This window comes from Equus caballus, chromosome 1 (genome assembly GCF_041296265.1).
Source record: "Equus caballus isolate H_3958 breed thoroughbred chromosome 1, TB-T2T, whole genome shotgun sequence".
Taxonomy (NCBI): domain Eukaryota; kingdom Metazoa; phylum Chordata; class Mammalia; order Perissodactyla; family Equidae; genus Equus; species Equus caballus.
In genome coordinates, this window is record NC_091684.1 from 154,428,443 (window position 1) to 154,453,220 (window position 24,778).

General features: G+C 39.2%; 1 protein-coding gene and 1 long non-coding RNA gene across 2 annotated transcripts in view; one reads left to right on the top strand and one right to left on the bottom strand.

Moving 5' to 3' along the window:
- The window catches only part of FBN1 (fibrillin 1), a 227,686-nt gene that overhangs the window by 136,611 nt on the left and 66,297 nt on the right, over positions 1-24,778 (top strand). The window contains exons 18-32 of the mRNA XM_023617896.2: positions 2,589-2,642; positions 4,271-4,396; positions 8,435-8,560; positions 9,121-9,240; positions 9,482-9,619; positions 10,484-10,534; positions 12,155-12,280; positions 14,565-14,792; positions 16,501-16,626; positions 16,744-16,872; positions 17,695-17,820; positions 17,923-18,048; positions 19,244-19,366; positions 20,494-20,619; positions 22,566-22,691. Of these exons, the coding sequence (XP_023473664.1) occupies positions 2,589-2,642; positions 4,271-4,396; positions 8,435-8,560; positions 9,121-9,240; positions 9,482-9,619; positions 10,484-10,534; positions 12,155-12,280; positions 14,565-14,792; positions 16,501-16,626; positions 16,744-16,872; positions 17,695-17,820; positions 17,923-18,048; positions 19,244-19,366; positions 20,494-20,619; positions 22,566-22,691 (1,851 nt within the window). The remainder of the gene's footprint in view (positions 1-2,588; positions 2,643-4,270; positions 4,397-8,434; positions 8,561-9,120; positions 9,241-9,481; positions 9,620-10,483; positions 10,535-12,154; positions 12,281-14,564; positions 14,793-16,500; positions 16,627-16,743; positions 16,873-17,694; positions 17,821-17,922; positions 18,049-19,243; positions 19,367-20,493; positions 20,620-22,565; positions 22,692-24,778) is intronic.
- LOC138924810 (uncharacterized) lies at positions 7,291-13,188 on the bottom strand. Its single transcript, XR_011440075.1, has 3 exons — positions 12,714-13,188; positions 8,889-11,045; positions 7,291-8,186 (listed from the first exon to the last, which is right to left on the bottom strand). It is a non-coding gene; the product is annotated as an uncharacterized lncRNA (long non-coding RNA).

Sequence of the window (24,778 nt, forward strand, 5' to 3'; positions counted from 1 at the left end):
AGTTAGAAATTAAAATAGATTATGAGAAATTAGTGAAAGTTCAATGGAAGACTTTAAAAGAAATGAGGGATGCCAATTAAAGAAAGAAAACTTTATTCTGGCTGATTACTTCACCCAGTGAATAATATACAAATGATCATTTTATATATGATTACCATCAGTTAAAGATGTGTTTATATACTTGGATTACATTGTGTACAAATATAATTTTATCCAACAAAATTACTTCCATGTAGCTTTATAGTCGTATATTATTAATATCAGCCTTTTGTATGTTACTTTAGCTTTCCAAATTACATTTCTTACATACTTTGAATTTACAGGATAGATAGGTATCTTGAAAACCAGTGCACAAGAGTATAGATGATTTCTTCTCCTATTGGATGAGTGGAGGAGCCAAAACTTAGAATCCAGGACCCTTGGTGCATACAGTTCTTTGTTTTTACCTTTTCCTCTGGACCAAGTATATCCCCAAAGAATTCTTATGATACATAGGAAAATGAAGAGGGCTTATAAAAAGATGACCAAAAGAGACCAGATTACTTTAAGCAGTAAAGCTGAAATAGAGTTAAACTGAGGCCCAATTTCACTCGCTTCTGTTTATATTTGAATGAATTTGCACAGAAGAGGTTCACATGTGGAAGTGGTTTCATTCGGTTTGGTTTCTTCACCTCTTTAGTTGAAAATACCAAATCATGAGGGAACTGAATGTAGGATTTCCTTCGTTTCTGGAGAGAGGGGGGATTTTTAAAGGTACTGAAAATATCCAGAGGAATATCTTTAGTCAGTTTATGAAAAACTCCAACCCTGCAACATCTAAAGCTCATCTTTGTGGTCTGGAAGTCAAGCAAGCTACTATGAAGCTATTTCTCACTGGCTGCTGAGCATTCTTCCTCACAGAAAATCAGTCCGTTAAATTCAAGGAAGTGTAATTATTAGGAATTTTCTCATCTATTCCCATACCACTGTCTCCATGGCACAACCCTGAGTTAGCTCGGCAACACCTATCATTGATTAAGTACCTGAGCTGTGCCTGGCATTGTGCCGAGCACTTTACATGTCCTGTCATTAAATCCACAGAACCACCATGTGGGTTGGGTGTCATTATCTCCACTTTATCAAAGAGGAAACTAACAGAGGGGAAGGGCTTGTTCCCAAGACCCCCAGCAATAAGCATTGTCATCAGCATTCAAACTCATGCTGATCTGAATTCACTACAAAGAATAGTCTAGTATGAGATCCTGCCCAAATGGAAAAGAGTGATGACAATAATTTGCCCGCACTCAGGCCAAGCATCAGCTAATTTAGCACTAACTGTAAAAGTGCTTTTTATAAAACTGGCATGATTTTTTTTTCCTGTTTTATTACTTACAGTATTTCATGAATGTTTTAATTAATTGCTGACATGAGAGAATAAAGATGTATTTCTTTTTGCTCCCAGTTCCTGCCTTTCAAACACACAATGACAGACACCTTCCTATTTGTTCCTATTCTGGCCCCTTTTAAGATGATTAAAAAATTAAGAGATTTCATCACTTTTCTAAATGTACATTTGCTAGAAGGCACAGGCTCTGAAGGCACCAACTTTAATATTTTTGTCTCTATAACTCATTTGCATCCACTGTCATCAGGAATACAGTTTTCTAGTATGCAAAAGTATAGTATTGCTTCAGCTGTGAGCTGCAGATGACCCCTGTAAAAAGGCCCATCTCTAGGATCCAGTTCTCTTGCCACTTACGCACAAATGATTTGCATTTGGCCACGAGACTCTGTGGTTGTCAGAAACCAGGGGCAACTAAGGGGACACTGTAGTTTCTTTTCCTTGGATAAAGTGTGTTTCCAGTTCATTCTCCATTTTCATCATTCACTCATATTCATCTAAATATTGTTGGATTGTATATAAAACATTCTATCAATTTTAAGAAATAGAAATCTGATTCCATCACAGCTTGGTAACGTATCCTATATACCTCAGTTTCTTCAATAAGATCTCACAGTTTTAACATTATGCAATATTTTCCTGATGGACCTATTATATAGAGTGAGTCTAGTATCCTGATGAAATTAACTCTAAAAATACATTTCAGTGCAAGCATAGATACTCTTTTTTTTTGTGAGTGGAGGCTGGAGAATTTGCAGAGAGAAATGAGAAAACATTAAGAACTTGATTGTACTAAAAAAAAAAAAAAACAGCTCTCACTAGGAACAAAATTAATCCCAAGATGGTGGGAGAAAGTTTTATTAACAGTTAAGAAACCACATTTTAACAGGCACATTTCACTGTAAGTGTAAAGTGTTCCCTGGTGAACCAAATCGAGTTATAGGAAAAACACCTTTTCCGAAACTGCTTTGCACAAGGAGTTGCTGTAACTTGCCTGTGTCCTTAAAAGTGGTTTTTCTCAGAGATGCGGAGCCTTTTAAATGGGAGCCTGGTGTAATGGTGACCCCCCTGGGAGATGCCTCCTTTTCCGTTACCACTTTATTTCAGTTCCACTCACTTTGGAGGAAATGATGTGTGTAAAGCTAAGGGCAGGATTGACCTGTTCTGCAAACAAGGGAATCATTTACTATCTGTTAATTTATTGCAGCGGAATATCAGGCACTGTGCAGCAGTGGGCCAGGAATGACGTCAGCAGGCAGTGGTAAGGACTTATTTTGAAATTTACTACCTTGAGCGTGTGCAGAGGCAGCACTGGACATTCCTGTGGGTTTCCAGTTGGCCCCTTTACACCAGTCTGGTCTGACCCACTCTCTGGCCATCACTGCATGATGTACTTGGGTTGGCTAGAATCCTCCAATGGCAGAGCAACTATGGCACAGTGGGTCCTGGGATTGCTGGATGTGGGTGTGGGGCTTGATACTGAAGGGTTGGGTGCTGTCCCAGGGCGGTTGATGGAGGACTGTGGATGAGACACAATGAGTGTGGCTGCTCGTTCACGAGAAGCGGCAGCCTGGGCCTCCTTTGGATCTTCCACTGTCAAGTGCAATTCAGGATTATGAGCTCAATTGAACTGCTATCCATCTACATTTTGCACAACTTCTTAACTCTCAGTCATTATCAGTGCTCAGTCATTGTAAGATGGCAATTGGGAGCCATCTTATATTTTGTAGCAAGCAGTGACAGCAATGAACTGAGCTGGCAGAGAATGAAATATTTAAGTGTAGGAGTTAGAACTAGAAAAATATCAGTGCCATAAAAGGAATTAAAGTTAAAAGGGAGAATTGGAACAAGTGTAAAAATAAGTGACAAGAAAGAGGAAGGGTTTATATTTTGTTAATATAAAACAGAATGATTTGATTCAGGAGAGTTCTGAAAAAAGGTGGACTGGCTGAATTGATTGTCAGTTCATTCAGCTTGATTGATTTCATTCTTATGTGTGGATGAAGATGGGGAGGAGATATTTGAAGGAGTAAAGAAGGAAAGTAAGGAAATTTATGATGGATGAGGAGTTAGTGAGGAATAAGTAAGTTGTAATAGGGACCTAGAAAAGGAAAAAAAAGTCAGCCCTGATTTGGAGAAGAACCAGGCACCAAGATTTGAGACTAGCTATTCTCTGAGTGTCATTGTGCATCACCCTTGACTATTAGAGCTCCCCTCAGTCTATGAGAGCACAGAAGAGGGAGAAGCCAGCCTCATCTGGGCAGAGTAGCAGAGGCTTTTCCAGAGCAGGTGGTGTTTGAATGGGTTTCAGATCGATGCATGGGCCCGCTCCAGACATGCCCAGCATAGAGTGAAGAGAGTGTTATAAGTTCACAGAAGAGTGAGAAGTTTAAAGTGAGTAAACAGAGTTCATATTAATTTAATCTTGAGGATATTCTTGAACCTACAGGAGTTTGAGCCATGACGATGACACAATCGTCTTGTTTTTAGGTTAAGTCTGGTGGCAGTATGGAAAGTAGTTTGAAGAGGGATGGACTGGTACAGGGAGACCAGCTATAGGGACTCGGGCTCTGCAGTTGATCCACTTTTCCATCTTGATGTTTGGACAAGGAGAAGTCCAGGAGACTTCCTTCAATTTGACTAAGGATTGGTAATTTTGTAGTTCCAGCTCAGATGCCAAGTTCCTTCCAGGGACTGATGGAAGGAAGATCTCACCCAGAATATCTTGTAGTGAGAAAAAGGGATCATGCTTTCTCATCAAAGTGAAACTTTTTTTTTTTTTACGAGGTCTTAAGGTCATTACATTTCTTGCGATGTTATTTTTTTTGACAGTTCATTTGATGTTTACTTTAGAAAGTTAATGATTTTTAACTTCTTTTTGTGGTGCAGATATAAATGAATGTGCATTGGATCCTGATATTTGCCCAAATGGAATTTGCGAAAATCTCCGTGGGACCTACAAATGTATATGCAATTCAGGATATGAAGTAGATTCAACTGGGAAAAACTGTGTTGGTAAGAAGAGTCTTCTGTTTTCTAGGACATTTCATGCATCATGCATTCCTTCCTTTGATGCTCAAAAGGGAGCTGCCCTTGAGTAGCTTAAAGGACTGGGCAAGTGGATGCTCTACACTTTGAGTGTCAGCGTGGCACATACATGTCTTGATTAAAATTTGCAGAGCTGAATCTTGACAATTTATGCATGTATTCATCTATCATATTCACTTCGTAAAAGAGAAGCTCCTTAGACGTATAAAAAGTAAAGATTGTGAGCCATTCTCATGTGGCTACAAAGGCATCCCTATTTTTTATCAGGACACAACTCTTGATAAAACCAACTCTCTCCTAACCACTTACTAGATTTAATCAGAGAAAACTCAGTTTATTTTCAGTAAAAACTGTTCTCTAATAACACCATTTTTGATGCTCTAACAATCCTTAATGAAGGTATCAGCCAATAACTAAGTAAATCCTTAGGTTTGGAAGAAAATGGTCAATGTGGGCACCAGTATTTTTTCTTCATCTTTTTCCAGTTGCCTAGACTAGTTTTCTGAAATGTATTGTCCGTTCTGTAGTGTAGTGGCATACTACCTCAAGTTTCCTAAAGTTGGGCTTCTAAAACTGGAAGATTCATACTTGTGGGAATTTGCCAGAGTGTAGCAAAACCAAAATGTAAGATGGTGCGTCTTTTGATTTGGAGGCAAAACACATTTTATGTCAAAGCAAGCATACTTTCATGGAGTAAGATGAAAATGAATAGGCTTTACAATAGAAAGGGGGCTTCAAATATATTTTTACTTTCTGAAAGCCATTTAGGGATTAGAGGTGGGAGCTTACCCTCTTCTGCCATTAGTCATATTTTAGTGGTAGAATTTGAAAAGTACTGCTGTAAGGTGGTCAGTCTTTGGAACATATAATAATTCAGAGATGCTGAAGATTGAAATAAACACGAATGTCCTACTTTTCATTCTTTCAACATATAGTCTAGCAAGTATCAACTACTTGTTGGGTGCTGGACTTAGCTGTCTCCCATCCAGCCATTAGAGAGTCATCATATGTTCTGACCCAAGAAAAGAAAGTTCCTTCCCCTATATGTCCCCAGGTATCAAGCCACTTTATCATGGTCCTTTACTTTACCGTTTGAAGTCCTCTGGTGTTGCGGAGCTTGCTGAAATAGTTGGACGTCTCCCAAGAAACTTGTTGCTTTTGATTGGACAAGTGACACCTTATCTTATAAAAGGAATCAGATTAAATTATATCATATAGAACTTTACTCCCTTGGACAAGGAAAAATGGCCATATCAATGGAATATTTTTAAAAAATTTGTAATACTATATTGAACTATTAAAAAAATGACCATCTCTGAAATATCCGTAAGTTGTCCCCTGACCTCTCATCATTGTACACATCTTTCCAGAGCTCCTCCAGCCTAATTGTATATTTCTGACTCCTTCAGAAATCCTTGTACCACAAAAGGGTACAGGGTTCTCTACAGTTCTTTTAATCTATTACAAAGGCCTTCATTAAAATTCAACTTGTTTATACTTGGCCATTTCTTCTTTTTCCTTTCTTTTTTATCATACTTCCTCCTCCTACAAAATTCTGTGTTTATATTAACACTCTGATATGAGTATTACAACAATGTGGGCAGCTTTACTTGGTGACACACGGTGAAGGTCTAGTCTCTATCTCTGTACAAATGGAGAAAAGGGAGTGGATTCCAGAGACGATGAAGTGAAGTGGGAAGTTAACTTCAGACATCTTATAATAAGCCCTGAATGTCTTTGCCCCTCTGGCTCTGTGTGCACCTCTCTGAGTTATTTCTATAGGTCTCCTGTGCTCACACTCTCTAACATTCTCTTCTTCTTTCCTATACGTCACTATTTTTTGTAAATAATTTTTACTTTTGGTCTTCTGTTTAACCACTTGAAGACAACATGGTAAGGATACTGCGCCTCTTGTACAATGTACAGTTCTCTAATTTTGCAGGTTGATCCAGAGTTCCACACGTAATAGCTGCCTTTTTTGTTAGGGCTACTGACAATTGTCATTATGGGCAAGGTAGAAATATCAGTTATTTTGGAAAAAGTGGAAATCTTACTCTGAATCTTTTCACCTGCTTTCCTTCTTAATATGTAGCGGTTACACACACATAAAAAGAACTAACAGTAAAGCAAAGCATCATCTGCCCCCATTTAAATCAGCTTTCATCTGAGTTTCAGGCTAAACCAGTACCTAAGAAAACAGAGCATGGAAGCAGGTCAGGGGAGCTACAATCTTATCACAGAACTCTCTTCTTTCGACTACAGGTTTCTTTTTCTCCCCCTAACTTTTATTGCTGGCCCAAGCCTCGCCTGGCTTTCTTTGTGGTCTACATTGACTTTTGAGAAATGAATTTTTCCTCTCTCACGCCCTTAACGTTAGGGCCCCTTTTTAGGGTACAGTTGTTACTTGAGTACACGTGGTCCTTTCAAAGTAGACTCAACTGAAAACAGGTTTTACTATTTCATTTTTCTACAAGAGCCTCTCTTCATTGGCAGACATGAAAAAATCATTATTTATTTGGGCTGGTCAGAAAGATACGGAGATGTTTTAGCTTCATCCAAAAATCCCCCCATGGGAAGCAAAAGGGAGAGATTGGGAGGCAGGAAGGATTCCTCCTTCAATGCTTTAGTATATGCTCCAAAGTTGAACCTGTTGGCATCAGGTCAGAAGTATGTTCATATTTCAGAATATGCTCAGAGGTATGAAGTTAGGGATCAAAGACCCACTCCAGCCACTTCCCATACAGGACTCCAGAGACTGGCTGTTCTTATCTTAACCATCAATTCTCAATTTAAAGTTCCAGATTCTTCTGACATCATCAAAGCTTAAGAATTGCAATATTGACCCTTTGGAGAAGTGTTAGCTTTTTTTTTTTTTTTTTTTAAATATGTTTTTTTAAAGATTTTTATTTTTTCCTTTTTCTCCCCAAAGCCCCCCGGTACATAGTTGTGTATTTTTCGTTGTGGGTTCTTCTAGTTGTGGCATGTGGGACGCTGCCTCAGCGTGGTCTGATGAGCAGTGCCATGTCCGCGCCCAGGATTCAAACTAGCGAAACACTGGGCCGCCTGCAGCGGAGCGCGCGAACTTAACCACTTGGCCACGGGGCCAGCCCCGAAGTGTTAGCTTTTTTTTGATGGAATTCTAAGCATGCTCTTTGCTCAGACAATAACATAACTTTGTACTCAATTTTCCCACATTTTAAGTGCTTTATAAGTATGTTGCTGATTTAAGTGTACTTACTTCTGTGAACCCCTTGCAGCTCTCCAGTGCTGAATTTGTGTCTCCCTTATGTTAGGGCTACCAGCCTGTCAAATGATAATCTAATCAGGATCTCTCAATGTGTAAAAAAAAATTCCTTGTGAATGTATAGCCTATTCTGTAGGCTGTGTGATGTAATTTAGCCCAAAGGGGTATAACAAACTGGGTAATTTCCACACTTCCTAAATTATCTAAGTCATACATATCTAAAAGTTAGATTTTTGCATCAGACAGGGCTATTATTCAGCTAAAAGCATGGACCTTTCCTTAGCTCTCTGAATCTCAAGTCTGAATTCCTTATGACAATAATATAATTCCTTAAATTATTCTAAGGAAGAAGCACCTATCCTGGAACTAACACAAATCAAAGATGGACCATACTCTTTAAATATTTACTAAGTTCCTTAAATCAATAGGATTAGTCCTTTGAATTCTGGCGCTATGAAACAATTATATAAAGTAAAGATGAATGATTTCCCGCAAATCCAGGTTTTCTTCCTGCTAAAGAAAAAAGTGAAATGAGTAATGTTTGATGACTTTAGACTTTGTAGACATCTAGTACACATAATCAGGTCAAGCCTATATTCTCCTAAAATTAGGTAATTTAGACAAAAAGCAAAGGTACAAGAGTTTGCCTCTTTGCTTGAATTGATCATATCGTTATAACTTAAAAACCTAACCTAAGAAAGCAAAGAAGTTCTATGCAAGGGATGGGCTCTTTTAAAAGTTCCTTTTCATTGGTTTTCCAGATATTAATGAATGTGTATTAAACAGTCTACTTTGTGACAATGGACAATGTAGAAACACTCCGGGAAGTTTCGTGTGTACCTGCCCCAAGGGATTTATATACAAACCCGACCTAAAAACCTGTGAAGGTAAACTGCATTTTTGTTCTTCTACCATGTGCTTTGCTGTCTTTTGGAAATGCCATTAGAAAACCATGAGGATAAATTACAGTCTCCTATTTTAGACAATTATGTTCCTTTAGTTGAGATTCTGTGACCCCAAATGGCACTTGTAAGCTACTGACGGTACTTGCCTGCGACTGGCATTTTACTTGCTGTTTATTTTACATTTAAATGCCGTTTAAAAGTGTTGATTTTGCGTTTGTCTGCAATTGGCATTTTATTTGCCATCATTTAATAGCTGAAGAAAATATTGCATATATGCTATTTGCGTTAGTAATTCAGAAGTCACACTTACATTTGCTCCAGATTTTCTGAATGAAAAGTTTCAGTCGTGTTTCAGATTCTGTACTGTAGAGATGCGCTCGATTCCTGTCTTTGGCATTCTATCTACTGTAGAAAAAAAGTCTATTTATGTCAGCTTCACAATCTAGTGAAGACTGCGGGGCAACAATTGAGGCCAAAGTTTAAATATTCATTCGTGCCCAGGGTTAGTTTTTAGCAGTAATGTAGATCTGTTGTTGTTCCAGACATTGATGAATGTGAATCCAGTCCTTGCATTAACGGAGCCTGCAAGAACAGCCCGGGCTCTTTTATTTGTGAATGTACTTCTGAAAGTTCCTTGGATCCAACAAAAACCATCTGCATAGGTATTTATCTTTCTGAGAATGATTTTCTTATGTTTATCAATGCTGCTGTTTTATTTACTTATATATTTATTTAGTGTCCGCTTTTACTGCGGAAGAGTTTAAGTATGGATGAAAAAAATTAAAAATGATCATTGTTTCTTGTTTCATGATGCCATTCCTGCTGTAATTCCAGTGCGCATCTTTGTATTTTTGGTATAGATTCTATTAAGTATCTATTAAATATCATTCTTCCACTCTGCAGAAACCACCAAGGGCACATGTTGGCAGACTATCATCGATGGACGGTGTGAGATCAACATCAATGGAGCCATCTTAAAGTCCCAGTGCTGTTCCTCCCTTGGTGCTGCCTGGGGAAGCCCATGTAGCAAATGCCAAGTCGGTAAGAGAAGCGGGTGCTGAGGCTCTTGTGCCCATTCCACTGATCATTTTTCTTAGAAAAGGGGAAGCCCAGTATTTATTCATTTAGGTTCATATGGGAATTTTAGAAGATTTAATTCTGATGACCTCAATGAAACATGTTCCTGAATAAGAAACCAAGAAGAGTGTCAAGGACAATCATTTTATGGGATTTGGTTAATTTATTGTTTTTTATCAGCTCTTTGTAATGTGGTTAGCTGGTGGTGCTTTCCTGGAACAGCAATTCCTATTGGCTCTCTCAGGAACCTCATGATTAGGGGTCCCAAGATTTTTATAGGCGCAAATTTTCTTCCAAAACACCGATTGATGTAAAGGCACCAGTATTCATGACTAAATTTCTGAGTCTGCTGTGAGGCTGAGGCTTGAGCGCCTTGCTGATGATTTTGTTGATTTGATGTTTGGATATATAAATGTATGAATTTATAGAGTCTGAATGCTGCAGTGCATGAGACCTTCAAGGTTTGGATTTCGTTTTCCATATTTATGTTACAGAAATCCTGTAGGGCGATTCCTGTTTTAGGGCTAATAGCAAGAGAGAAATCTAGTCCATTTCCTTCTTAGTCATCACCTTAGCATGGTCTTTAGGGTACCTTTGGATCTCTTAGGATATCTCAGAGGAATTGTGCTTGATTCAGGAGACGTTTCATTCTTCTTCTTCATCTATGTAATCTCAGAAACACTTTCTTATCTCAGACTTATTCATAGCAACAAAATCTAATTCATGTTCCAGGTCCTTTTTCATGTTTCTTATACTATGTCATAACTACAAAGTCTGGATAGTGTTATCTCAAATTTGTTTTTTGGTTTTTGTTTATTTTTTTTACAGATCCCATATGTGGTAGAGGCTATTCAAGAATTAAAGGAACACAATGTGAAGGTATTTATGATTATTTATAAACCATAAATTTCTGTGTGCTGAAGAATGCTTGTGTTAACTTGGACTGGATCAAGCTGTCATGTAAGTTCACAGTGAGAAATATGCGGCAGAGAAAAAAAAATAATGAGAAGTGCAAAACATAACAGATGTTAACGTTAGAAGCATATATATGCTATTGCCAGTGTCAGACCACTGTGGCCAAAGGACAGGGTGGCTGAAAATGTTTTAGGCTGACCATGTGTAGAGTGACTGTACTTTCGAAGTGCTATCCATCAGGAAGAGAAAAAAGGAAGCTTTTGATGAGGCTATACCATTTGTATTTTTCTTGGTTTGTCCTGGTTTTCTTGTTTCTTGTTTGTTTCTTGGTCACGGATGGTTTAGAAGGACCAACTCTATTGACTCGTTTTTGAAAGTGTGCATGGACTCTCTCCAGTTTGCTGTGATTCTTTCTCACGGAGTCCCAGATAGACATAGGTCAGGGTGACTAACACAACCTGACATGACACAGCAGCTGAAAAATTTTAAAAACATCAATTAGTCCCATATGTGGGATGAAATGAAGTTTTTTCCCTGCTCAAATAAAGAGGAACGCTACAACCCCCACCCAAGGTCTTGCTTTCCAAATGATGACTGAATCCTTTGGCCTTTCTCTGGTCCAGACCCACTGTTAATAACTTATCTGACCTCAGCAGCATATTTTGATGTACAAGTGGCCAGAACAACAACAAAAAAATCCCAGAAGGTAAATTTCCCCCTCCCCATTTATCTCTCTTGCAAGGAAAGATTTAGAATATTTTTTTAAACATCCCTGGCTTGGAAAGTTTCTTCTAAATAGAGACACAGTGTGTGAGTTTCTTAACTAACACTCCCCGTTTTTGGCATTGGCAAGTAAGTGCCTTTCTTTGGATTAACTTGATGGTGAATATTTTTCCAAATTAAGTGAACATACTGCTCTCCATTAAGCAAACTGGGAAGGACTGGGGCTGGTACATTTGAGAGACTTTGGGTGAATGCTGAATGAATGAACATGAGCATCTTTTGACGCTCCCCAACTCAAGCTGGGACCACCAACCCTTTGACAGGCCGTCCTGAGAACACTGCTGAGTTAGAACTAGTTATGGGAATGTCTCAGCACTTCTCAAAAGAGATTCCTTTGACTGGCCCCACGTATTCCTCAGTGGGATTTTTTTCTATGCTCACATTCAAGGTATTCCTTCTTTGCTAATTTGAAAGACCGAGTTTCTGTTTCTCTACTTACTTCCAGACATCTGGTCTCATAAAACTAATTTATGGCCTGTGGGGCCTTATCTGAGATGTCCACAGTACCCGGAGCTGTCCCCAAGAACTCATACCAGCTCTCTGTCACTGAAACTCAAAAATTACTCCCTGAGGACCAATGGCAAAACTCTTATATCTTTGGTAGTTGGTGGCCTCAGTCTGGTTGCTATTCAAACATCCCAGAAATTCTACATGAGCTATTTGGAGGCACAGTAGTTTTGTGAATTTATCAGGTTCCAAATGGCCTTTTCTGTTGTGAGAATAATTATGACTCCATGAATGGAATAAAGTGGAATGATGTTGTACAGATATATTTACTTCATGCTTTTTTTTTCTTCATAGACATAGATGAATGTGAAGTGTTCCCGGGAGTATGCAAAAATGGCTTATGTATTAACTCTAAGGGATCATTTAAGTGTGAATGTCCCAGTGGAATGACTTTGGATGCTACAGGGAGGATCTGCTTAGGTAAATACTGAGCTCATTATTTTCTAATGAACAGTTTTTAAAGATTATTAAAAACTCACTTAACAAGATAGCTGAATATTTGGTTCTAAGTACAAACACCCCCCACCCCCATCCCCCGCAAATTTAGCATTTCTGTTAGGATCTGTGGTGGTTTCCTTGACATATAGCCTTCCTGACTCAGCTCTTTGTTCACTCTTTATAAAAAGAATAGAGAACATGTTAGTGAAGAGAAACTTTAGTCCTTTATTGATATGTAACTATTCTTTAAATCACTACCATCACAGTTATTCCAGAGCTCTTAAATCTGCCCCCTAAATGTCATGGATTGTAGAGTACAAGGGGAATTCTGGTGAGAACATTTTCACTTAACTGGAAACTGTAGCCCATGCCTGCTAGGTATGTCATGCCATTGGCCAGAAGAACAGGTCCTTACCGGAAACTCTTGTGGGTTTCAGGAGTGAAGAGCACCATAGTCCTGAAGAGTGAAACTGAGGGAGCCTAGGGCTGTTGTCACTCCCAGTCATGGTGGGATTCTCCATGCCAACTGCGAGAGCCCAAGTGACAATGATGAGGAAGAGACTGGACAAGAACCTTGAGTTCTTAGAAAGCTGCCTTGTGGACTCACAGTGGCAGCAAGTTTGAGATCACACAGTCGTACTTGTGGGGTCTGGCAGACTTATTCTGGTGTTACTGCTATGGCTTCTGACTGCCAGGAATATGTCCCTTGGATCGCTGGTTTCTGAGTCCATGACTCTGGAAATGATGCTCAGCCACATTGTGTATCTAAAACTGTATTATTACTCTGAAGAGCATCCTTAGTGAAGGACTACTCTAGGTAGTTAAAAGATTAGGATGTGGTTAACAGACTTGGATCACTTACAAATTAGAACTAACAAACCTGTAAAAGTAGAACTTTATGGTTTATGATGTAAGCAATATGGAATAGAAAAGCTGGAATTCAAAGGTTAGAGTCTTTTTGTAGCTATAGATGTCAGTTAATCTCATTGAGTCTTAGCGTCTTTGTTTAGAAGGAATCAGCATTTAATGAGAACCTTCTTCCAAGTTCTCCAGTTGAAAGATGCTTCAATGTTTAATTAGGAATTCATTTAGGGGCCGGCCTGGTGGCACAGTGGTTAAGTTCGCACGTTCCGATTTGGTGGCCCGGGGTTCGCTGGTTCGGATCCCGGGTGCGGACATGGCATCGCTTGTCAGACCATGCTGTGGTAGGCGTCCCACATATAAAGTAGAGGAAGATGGGCATGGATGTTAGCTCAGGGCCAGTCTTCCTCAGCAAAAAGAGGAGGATTGGCCACAGATGTTAGCTCAGGGCTAATCTTCCTCAAAAGAAAAAAAAAAGGAATTCGGTTAAAAAGTATCCATCTTGGGGCCTGCCCAGTGGCATAGTGGTTGGGTTCTCACACTCCGCTTCAGCAGCCCAGGGTTCGCAGGTTTGAATCTTGGGTGTGTACCTACACACCACTCGTCAAGCCAGGCTGTGGTGGCATCCCACATACAAAAAATAGAGGAAGATTGGCACAGATGTTAACTCGGGAACAATCTTCCTCACACACACACAAAAAGGTATCCATCTTAATATAGGCAACCTGAATGTAAACTTGCCCAGAAGGCTTCAGAAGTTTTCTACCAGTAAAGTAAGCTCAGGCTCCCATGTGTATCCAGAAGAATATGCAAACAAGCACATGTTGAGTGAAAGACATACTTGAGAAGACGAGTGAATGGTTTTTCTGTGCTGTTTTTCCTCTCTAATCTCAAGTAGGGCAGTCCTCATTTCAGAGTTAACATTCCACCTCTCCAGAAATGAAGTGGATCCAAGGAAAAGCTGCTGGACTAGCTCAGATGTTCTCCAACAACAGAGACTGCAGTTTGATTTTCGCTAGAGAGGAGACTCCAAGATATCATGGAGTGCATGCAGTGGTAATAGTCACAGTCTGTACAGGGAGAAAACATCTCCCAAAAGAGCGTGGCAGGGTTCCTCAGAATATTGTCCTTATGTAGCAATATCAGAAGATGCCTAAAGTTGAAAAGAAACTTTCCACAAATAAGAGGTGCAAGTAAATATGAGCTGCCAAAGAGAAGAGAGTCTTTATTAGGCGAGAATATCCACCACAAAGCCTAAGGTCATTTTGAGGAAAAAATTGAATTCTAGTCAATAGGTATATAGCGAATTATTATGTGTATTGCACTTTGCCTAACACAATATTGGCAGTTTGGGGAAGTGCAAACAGCGTAGCTCTCCTCAGCCTCCCTCCGTTCCCTCTGGCAGATATCCGCCTGGAAACCTGCTTCCTGAGGTACGAGGACGAGGAGTGCACTCTGCCCATTGCTGGCCGCCACCGCATGGACGCCTGCTGCTGCTCTGTCGGGGCAGCCTGGGGTACTGAGGAATGTGAGGAGTGTCCTGTAAGAAACACACCTGAGTATGAGGAGCTCTGTCCCAGAGGACCCGGATTCGCCACAAAAGAAATTACAAACGGAAAGCCTTTCTTCAAAGGTACGGTGGTTTCAGTGGTCGACTGCTCTTCTTTGTAGATCCACAGGATGCATTTTTGGGAGCCCAGAGTTCTACTAACAGAATTACAATGAATAACATCCATGTGGTCAGCCCTTGATCATCTCAGTATGCATTCTTTGCTTTCTGAATCCTAAATAGCAAAATGTTCACCTATAACAGATTTTTATTTTTCTACATTTCAGGACTTCCTGAAATCACTTCCCTCCCCCATCGTCATTATTAATTGTTAAAGTAGATTTTAATATTATCCTAAGCTAAATGTAAATGAAAGGAAAACCTTTTTGGGAAATTTTTATGCCGTCTGCTAAAGCCGTTTGACACACTCTCTTGTCTGCTGACTTGAAGCATCTGTGCCACTGTGGCCCACCTGAGTGTGGACATGGGAGAGTGAATGGCGTGCGAAACCCAGTGGCAGGTCTTCTTTGTACAAATACAGCAAAATTAATTCCTGTGGCAGACACGCTCCAGCGGCTTAGGATATTTAAAATATTATTTTATTATGCTATAATCTAAAATCCATGTAAAAAATAAGAAGTTACAGATTTAACCTAATTCCAAAATTGAGTTAACTTTTTACATACGATACGGAACTTGTTTACTTCAGCGTATGGAAAAATCAGAATTGGTTACTCAGAATTCCAATTATTCAGAAAGGCCCAGCTTATGTTCCTGGTATAGTTTTGTGTTGGTTGCCCATTGTGTCTAGACCTAGTTATGATACTTCATAACTAAATCAACCTATAGAAATGGAAAATGAGTATATAAATATCACTTAATTATCTTTATATTAAAAAGTGTAGACCTGTTTTTCTACTGAGCATTTGGTCCTAGAAGCCCAGGGGGTTAAAATTGTACTGTCTAGAGAGACAGCTTCTAGAAGGCCCTCTTAAATGTCTCTTAAGTAAATTCAAAGGAGCTTGAATGATTTGCTTCCAAAGGCTGTGGCAATCCATTGCCACAGAGGGACTTCATGTCCTTCAGATTTAATCTGCCAGCTCTAGCTCTCATGACATTTTTTAGAAATGAACTTGTATTTCTTGAGCTTTAGGTCTTGCTTTGGAAAAGCTTCTGGAAGAGGAATCTCAGATCACATGTTACGTATGCACTCTCTTAGTATACAGGAAACTCTTCATTATATTAGTGAAACCTTAAAATTAATTGAGAAAATATTTTAAAACAGTAGACATTATTTAAGAAAATATTTTATGTAGTATCCATTGTTTGCAAATAATTAAACTATAAATGAAATCTTCGAAATTCTTATTTAGGTATATCCAAAACGAATAAGTGAATATCTCATTCCGCTATACACACAGTTAGTTGCTGTGAACAATATGTTCCAATCGTCTTCTACATGCTTTAAGTATAGACACTAGTGGTTTAGAAAAGCTCTCGTGTATTCAGCAGAAGTTAAGTGTTCAGTGTGTATCAGGCAGTGTGCTGGGCTCTAGAAGTCCGCATAAAGACACTCTTTACTTATCTAATAATGCGTTCTAAAATGTAGACGTTTAAAAGACTAGAAATGTTTACAAAGTCTTATTTCTCATGGATCATCACAGATTCTTTAAAATAGCTATTACCAAGGCCTTAAATCAAGACCTTCTAACTTCCTGGATTTAAATGGTGGGCATTGAGACCTCCCAATTGGTTGCTCATGAATTTTTTGTGTGTTTTATTTTTCTTGAAGATATCAATGAGTGCAAGATGATTCCCAGCCTCTGCACCCACGGCAAGTGCAGAAACACCATCGGCAGCTTTAAGTGCAGGTGTGACAGTGGCTTTGCTCTTGATTCTGAAGAAAGGAACTGCACAGGTCAGTGAAGGGGCTCACCTTGGAGAGACAATATAGATCTCTTCATCTGTAACATGTTGCCACAAGAATTAAAGCTGTCCTGATCCTCATTTGCTGCCACTTGCTGCTTTTGTGCAGACATTGATGAATGCCGCATATCTCCCGACCTCTGTGGCCGAGGCCAGTGCGTGAACACCCCAGGGGACTTTGAATGCAAGTGTGACGAAGGCTATGAAAGTGGGTTCATGATGATGAAGAACTGCATGGGTAAGTGTGTGACCATTTCATCAGCACAGGGAAGAAAGGATTCCAAGAAGCTTTGATGACTCATAGCCTATGTCCCAGGTTCTTCCTGCTCCACCAGTGCACTCGTCTCTTGACCAGTGAGTCAGGAATCTGTCTGTGGCAGAGGGAGACTGACATGTGGAAAGAATGAGGGAATTCATGCTGTGGGGTGGTAGCTGGCTCAGACACCAGTTATGGGTCCCTAAGAAGTAAGTTTAACACCTGGTATAGACACCCCAGGGGAGAGAGAACAATTCAAACGTAAGCCATTTTAGGGGTCACATTATAAAGTTTCTCTCCAACATTTCTGGCAAAGGAGATTGATTAAGGTGGATGCATTAGATCAAGTTCCCTAGAAACAAGCCTGAGATAGGGTTTTTATTTTGAGAGAGTGCTCTCAGGAGGAACCTGTAAGAAAGTGAGAGAAGCAGCTTAGGGCAGGGGAAGAAGAGAAGCCAAGAGTTCAGCTGCATTTCAGCCTTAACCTGATCCCACAGGGGACTTGGAGGGTGAATGGTGCCCGAGAGTTGTCCCACCTTGAGGCCAGGCGGCCAGGATATTATACTCTCATGTCAGTTCAGTCACTTATTGGCCATGGGCAGCCCACAGCATGGGAGGGAGGTTTAACCTCTCACCTCCCAGGTGTTTCTGAGTGAAGTGGACAGCAGTTCTCCGAGAAGGGAGCCTGTGAGCCATTCGCAGCCAGGACTCCCAGCAACTGGGTAATGAGTGCACTGGCCGGGTCATGGGGACCTGAGCAGGACACCACCAACATCTTCAGCACGGGTCATTTCCGTTTTGCAGATATCGATGAGTGTCAGAGAGATCCTCTCCTATGCCGAGGAGGCGTTTGCCTAAACACCGAGGGAAGTTACCGCTGTGAATGTCCTGCTGGTCATCAGCTGTCCCCCAACATCTCAGCATGTATAGGTAAGGAGGAAGTTCACTTACTTTTAGTCAGTTATTCGACCCACATCCTGCCAGAGTCAGAAGCTTATGGCTGGACGTTTGCTATTTCTGTTTTGTAAACAGACATCAACGAGTGTGAGCTGAGCGCGCACCTCTGCCCCCATGGCCGCTGTGTGAACCTCATCGGGAAGTATCAGTGCGCCTGCAACCCTGGCTATCATTCAACTCCCGACAGGCTGTTTTGTGTTGGTAAGTTCTATATATTATGTTATTTTATGTTTTATTTTATTCAGTCTCTTTCTAAAATACTCAAGCCATGTCCTCGGAGTTCTGTTTCCATCACTAGTTATTTTTACTTAATCTTTCTTGCTTTCCTGTAAGTAAAATTCTTCTCATGGTAGCTCATGCTCTATGGATCTCACCTCCCTTGTCTGTTTAAAGAACCAGTTAAATTCAGGATATAGAATATTCTAGCTCTAGCAAGTATAATTTGACCCACGCTACTTTGCATAGTGAACAGTAGCACATGCATTGTTTATACACACGCATACCCAGGCAGATCAGCAAGTGATTACAGACCACCTGAAGTAAACGAAGAATGGTGTGTGCCGTGAAAATGACAAAAAGTATAGGGTGCAGTCTCTACCCTTAGTTTTGATCAGCTGAAAGATTTCAAAGAAGAATTATTGGGAAGAAGACCATGCTATGTTCACATCTTACGTTGAAATAGAGGCCAGGTCTGGCATTCCTTAAACGTGCGGTTTTGAGGGACAAACGTTTTTCTTTGTGGCTGGTCTTCGGTAGGTTTAGTGGTGCTGGGAAGAGTGGCACAGAAAGCTCTGTGCCCGAAGTCAAAGTGAAACTTTGTGGAAACTGCCAGGTTGGGCCTGGTTGGGCGTGGTGTACCCTGTGTAGAACTGCCGGATCTCACATGGTTTCCACCCAAAATCATAAATCGGCCCAAATTCTTCTGAAACATGGCCCATGACAACTCAGAACTCTAACTCAAGTCCTTTAAAAGGGTTGGAACCTCATCAATCAAACTGAATGTCAAGTTTATAACTGAATCCATGACCCAGAGAATTTCACCTATGTGCCCATTGTCGTAACTGGGCTATGTTCTCCTAACACCTAGCACTTCTACATTGCATGTGGCACACCATTGTGTACTTAATTGTTCATCTAATTCCCTGGCTGAGGCATTATGACAGTAGGGATAGTGTTGATCTCATTCACTATTAGATTCTCATCTCTAGCACATAGTAGGTATGTAGTTAATATTTGTTGAAGGAACCAAACAATGCAGTGACTTCCATTTGCCCTAGGATGCTTTTTTAAATTTTGTATACTCTTTGTTTGTTTTCTTGACCCATCCCTGGAAACTTTAAACATGTGCCACGATCATAAACACAGAGGAATGTGATACTGTTTTCCTTTTTCTTAGACATTGATGAATGCAGTATAATGAACGGTGGTTGCGAGACCTTCTGTACAAACTCTGAAGGCAGCTATGAATGTAGCTGTCAGCCAGGATTCGCACTAATGCCTGACCAGAGGTCGTGCACCGGTAAGTAGGTTTTAGGCACCTGTGAAATCTCTCAGTAACAGGTCCCTTTGTAGGAGTGGTTCAGGGCCCAGGCTTGGGAGTCAGACAGTCCTGAGTTCAGATCTTTGTTTTGTCACATACTTTAGCTGTGTGTCCTTGATTTAGATCCTTGGCATCAGATGCCTCATCTATAAGATGGGGTTCAGATTGCCTGTGTGGAGGAGTGTATACAGCACTCAGCATAGTACCTGGCACATGCTCAATAAATGGAGTATAAAATACATTTTCTTCATTGATCAGAACTTTGAAGAATCTTTTGTTTTGGCCTACTTCAGTCCTCCCCAGGGTGTGTTCCCTGGACCAGCAGAATCAGTATCATCTGAGAATGTGTTATAAATGCAGAATTCAGGCCTCACCCCAGACCTGCTGAATCAGAAACTCCTGGGGGTGGATCCCAATAATCTGTTTTCACGTGCCCTCCCAGTGATTTTGGTTGCAAGGTAAAATTTGAGAACCTCTGGTCTAATTTATGCTTCCTGTTGTATCACACTGGGCTACAAGAGCCACGTAGCCAGCTAGAGATGGGAAACGAGGTGAGTGATATAGGTTTTGATTTTGACTCGGGTTGAGAAGAGAACTTAGGTTTAGGAAACAAAATTATTTTATCAGACCTAGAAAAATCTCCCTAAAAAGTCCTGTATATAAATTTGGCTATAAAAATTAAATGTTGAAAATAGATATTTTTACTAAAAATACATCTAAGTAGATATGCTTATTTCAAGCAAGTTTTACCTTAACATGTGAGTAAAACAGAAGATGATAGACCTTAGGCATTTAAATTTGGCAATTAGAAAAAGAAGATTCACAATCATTTTTGAATGATAAATTTATATCAGAGATAAAAGTTCTAATTAAATGATGAACATTTAAATGGGTGTGAACCTCGATCCTGAACAGTATGCTATGAATCTTGAAAATGGTTCTCACCTTTTTTACCCAGGATAACCTGATAGGGTAAAGCTTCATCTGGATTTGAGAACTAGTAGTCTTATGAGAATCTTTAGTTGACTTGGGTTGGTTAACTTTTTCATCAATGAATAATAGAACCAATATCAACAACATGCCGTTGTCGGTTTTATTCTCTGCAGACATTGATGAGTGTGAAGATAACCCCAATATCTGTGATGGCGGTCAGTGTACAAACATACCTGGAGAATACAGATGCTTGTGTTATGATGGATTCATGGCATCTGAAGACATGAAGACTTGTGTTGGTAAGCAAAAAAGACAGAATTTTCCAATTTTTTTTGGTTATTTACAAATACATAAAGATTAGTTTGAGTAGTTGACAGACAGATCCTTTGGGAGAAGTAAGGATATTTAGGGGCATAGCGCTAACATTCCAAAGTGCAACTTTCTTGTGACTGTGATGTGATGTCAGATATGTCATATGGACTGAGCTAAACATTGGTCAACTCCAGATGGCATTTCTTTTATGTGTATGTAGTATTTCTGTCCACTTAACCCTGCTTCTGCTCTGCCTAGAGTTTAGGCTTTTAAAATCTTTGACCAAAGGCCAGCAAAATTTATTTCTGACAAGAATTCAGTGAATTCTAGAATTAAGTCTATTCGTTTTGGAAAGCTCCTATTGCTGTGTCTTCAAATTTGTTAAACCTTTCTTCTCCAATATCTAATCTGCCTTTAATTTCATTCAGTATATTTTTAATCTCAGACATTATAGTATTCATCTCTAAAAGTTGGATTTGGGTCTTTTTTTCACATTCTACTTAACATGTCCAATCATTCCTCTAGCTTTCTGAACACATGTAATACAATTATAGTAACTGCTTTAATGTCCTTGTCTACTAATTCTATCATCTGTGTTAATTCTGAGTTATTTCAATAAATTGACTTTCCTCCTCATTATAAGTCATATTTTCCTGCTTCATTGAATGTGTGATAGTTTTTGATTGGATGCCAGACATTGTAAATTTTGCCTTACTAGGTGCTGAATATTTTTATATTCCTAGAAATACTCTTGAGCTTTCTGCTGGAACATAGTTAGTTATTTGGAAACAGATTGATCTTTTCAAAGTCTTGCTTTTAAGCCTTTAAGCAGCAGTTAGTCTAGGGCTAATTTTGCTCCATTACTGAGTGCCCTTCTGGATATTCTACCCAGTTCTCTGTGAATTATGAGGTTTTCCAGTATGGCTGGTAGGAACTGGCACAATTCCGGGCCTTCTTTGAACTCTGATAATTGTTTCCTCCAATTCTTTTGGGTAGAACTTCCTTCAGCTTCTAGTAGTTTCCTTACATGAATGCCCTGATCACTACTCATCTGATAGATCTCTGGGGCTCTCTGGAGCTCTCTCTCTCTCTGTACGTCTCTTTTCTGTCCTTAACTCTGCCCTATGAACTCTAGATATCTTGCCTTTCAGGACTTCCAGCTTCATCTCCTCAACTCAGGGAACTGTCTGGTTCCATCTGTCACCCACCTCCCTCTGCCATGACCTTAAAACTCTCCCTACACAGTAATATGGAGGCATTCATAGTACGCATCTTGTTTATTTTCTCTTCTTGTTTTTTGTTGCCTATATTGTCCTTTTGTTGTTGTTTCAGGTAGGAAGGTAAATTCTGTCCCTATTACTCCATCTTGGCTAAAAGCAAGAGTCTAGAATTGGAAATACTTAAGTTGTATCACATTTATATCTTTGGAAAACTCTTAGGAAATATTTGTGAAGTCCTAGAAATTAAAGTGAATATCATAAAAAAATAGATAATTTTTAATTTTGGAAAGAAGTAAAGTTTGTAACTGCCTGCACTAAGAACACTAGTTCATCCATCCTTTCTTTTAAAATATGGGAACTAAAATGCTGGCATCACGCAGACTGAATTAAAAGTTTCATCTTGCAACAGTATATGCTGTTTTAAAAAGTTTTCTAGACTGTCACATAGACAGGCACGAGCAGCCTAGAGTCACAGTTCAGTTGATTACTGGACCTCTTGCTTATGGGCCAGATAAAAAGCCAGTCTACATGGTTAGTGTGCAATACAGGAAGCAAATGTGAATTGAGCTCTGGGTAAGTATGATAATTTTCTTTTGAGTGAAAACATTTCGCTCTTTCTAATTTATTTGTCATAGTTGTCTTATCTCAGGGAAAAAGTTTTCAATGATATCAAACAAATGGCTGTATGTATTAATAATATCTATATTTTGCAGATGTCAATGAATGTGACCTGAATCCGAATATCTGCCTAAGTGGAACCTGTGAAAACACCAAGGGCTCATTTATCTGCCACTGTGATATGGGATATTCAGGCAAAAAAGGAAAAACTGGCTGTACAGGTATGTGTTTTCAAATTGAACCATAAAACATGAAGTGGTTAAGAGACCACTACCATAATTATAGATTAGTACAAGTTTTTAAACCATTAACATTTTAGTTGTACGATACAGATTTTTGTATAGTATTTTTAATTAACTTAGCCTGTAGTCCTTTGAAGTTTGTCTTACTTTGAATCAGATCTAAGCTGAGGGTTTTTTCCTTTATCTATGAAAAAAAGGCATAATGGATAAATTACCATGCCAAATAGCACTATAAATATCACATTTTTATGAGGTTAAAATCAAGGTAATTAACATGCTAATTACCAAACATTCATATCCCTATCTGAAAGCAGCCTTTCCCAACAGCCTCGGTTGCCAACACTTCATTTAAAGTTTTATAACTGAGGTTGCTTTCTAAGGAAACCCATCCTACAATTTATACATTTCATCAATTCTCATCAGTCTTCCAGTCCCTTAAACTAGCATGCTTTTGATGTATTGAGTTGCTTTAGCCCAAATAAGTCTTTATTCTTGGGACTTTGCAAATCTTGTGAAGTGATAATTAAGCCATTTGTAATTTTGTCTAATACCAATAGCACAGAAGAAAATCTTTTCACGATACTTGTAGGAGATTATTCTATTAAATGTCAAATAAAAGAAGTCACTCTGTGTGAATGATCTTGTTTTCAAGAGTTGAGTTGGTATTTCAAAACTTGAGGCAATGATGTTAAGTATGTGAAATAGTATAATAAAGTTTTACTGTAGTTATTTATAGTAATATAACGGATTATGGCATATAACAAAATTTAAAACATAATGGAGACCATGGTGAGCTTGAATTAGGAAACTGCATAATTTCTTTACAAATAGCAAACTTTAAATACAAAAGCCAGTTTGGCAAGCCCTTGTGACTTCAAACGAACATTAAAATATTTGCAGGTTGGCAGTGTGGTAAATGTATAGATCCTTTTCTTAATTATATCAACATTTTTCAAGAAAGCCCCCCAGTATATTTATTATTATTTCAAACTCTCCAATACTGCTAAGTTTCAAATTTATAGATATATAGGATAACACCAGTAATATTATTGTTGGTTCAAAAATGACAGATTCTAGCCAAATTATAAAAAGAAGCATGCAGCTAGAATGCTTTCATGCTCACTGTGTTACTCTTCATATGAAGCATAGCTAGGGGTTCCTTCTGATAAATGGCACAGTATTTAAAATCTCAACTCCCCCTGTGGTCTCTGGGGTACAAATGATGCTTAGCTCAGTATGCCTATGGTTCGAGCTTTATTTTTAGCTTCCAATATAAATATAGGACTTGGGGTAAGGAGTGGTGGTCTGGCAGTAATGAAGGGGAAGGTGGGACAGTTCTGTATTGCATTTTACCTAATAGAGGCTAAGACCATTGTTTGGCTCAGTTGAACTCACTGAAATTCAACCCAGAGAACTGAGGTGCTTCTGAAGGGAGAAGTTAATCTAATGGGACAGTCTTCATGCCCTATGAGAATAGGATCTTTAGAATTTCATGCTCCAAATTCCAGCTAACAGAGGCATGTGGAAAGGCTGATTGTTTTAGGCCTTTTACCATGAAGAAAGCTTATATTTTCATGCAATATTAATATCATTTGAGGTAAATAAGATATTATGTATATAATGCCCTTGGCAGAGTGCTTGGCATGCAGTAACTGGTTAATAAATAGTAGCTGTTATTGTCATTATAGAATAAGACATATAGACACAGTGTCTAGAAGCCATTTTAATTAAAGACATAACTTCTAGTCTAGCAAAATTCTATACTAGTATTTACTGATACATGCTTGAAATCAGTTTAAAGAGGAAAATCTTACTCTGTATATTAAAGGGCTTGGTTTTCATAATTGAATTTGCACAGATAACTAAGATTGTGGTGATGAAAGCTGTGCGCTCCATGTTGGATGAGATGACACCAGTTTTATGTTAAGCACTGCAGTCTTTTTAGTAACACATGAACAGAAACGTAGATTTGAAGTCCAAGAAGTACTCTACTCCTTCCCAAGGGCCACGTCCCCCCACTTTTAAATTGTAGCCTGAAATGATTTTGCAGTTTCAAAAAACCCAGC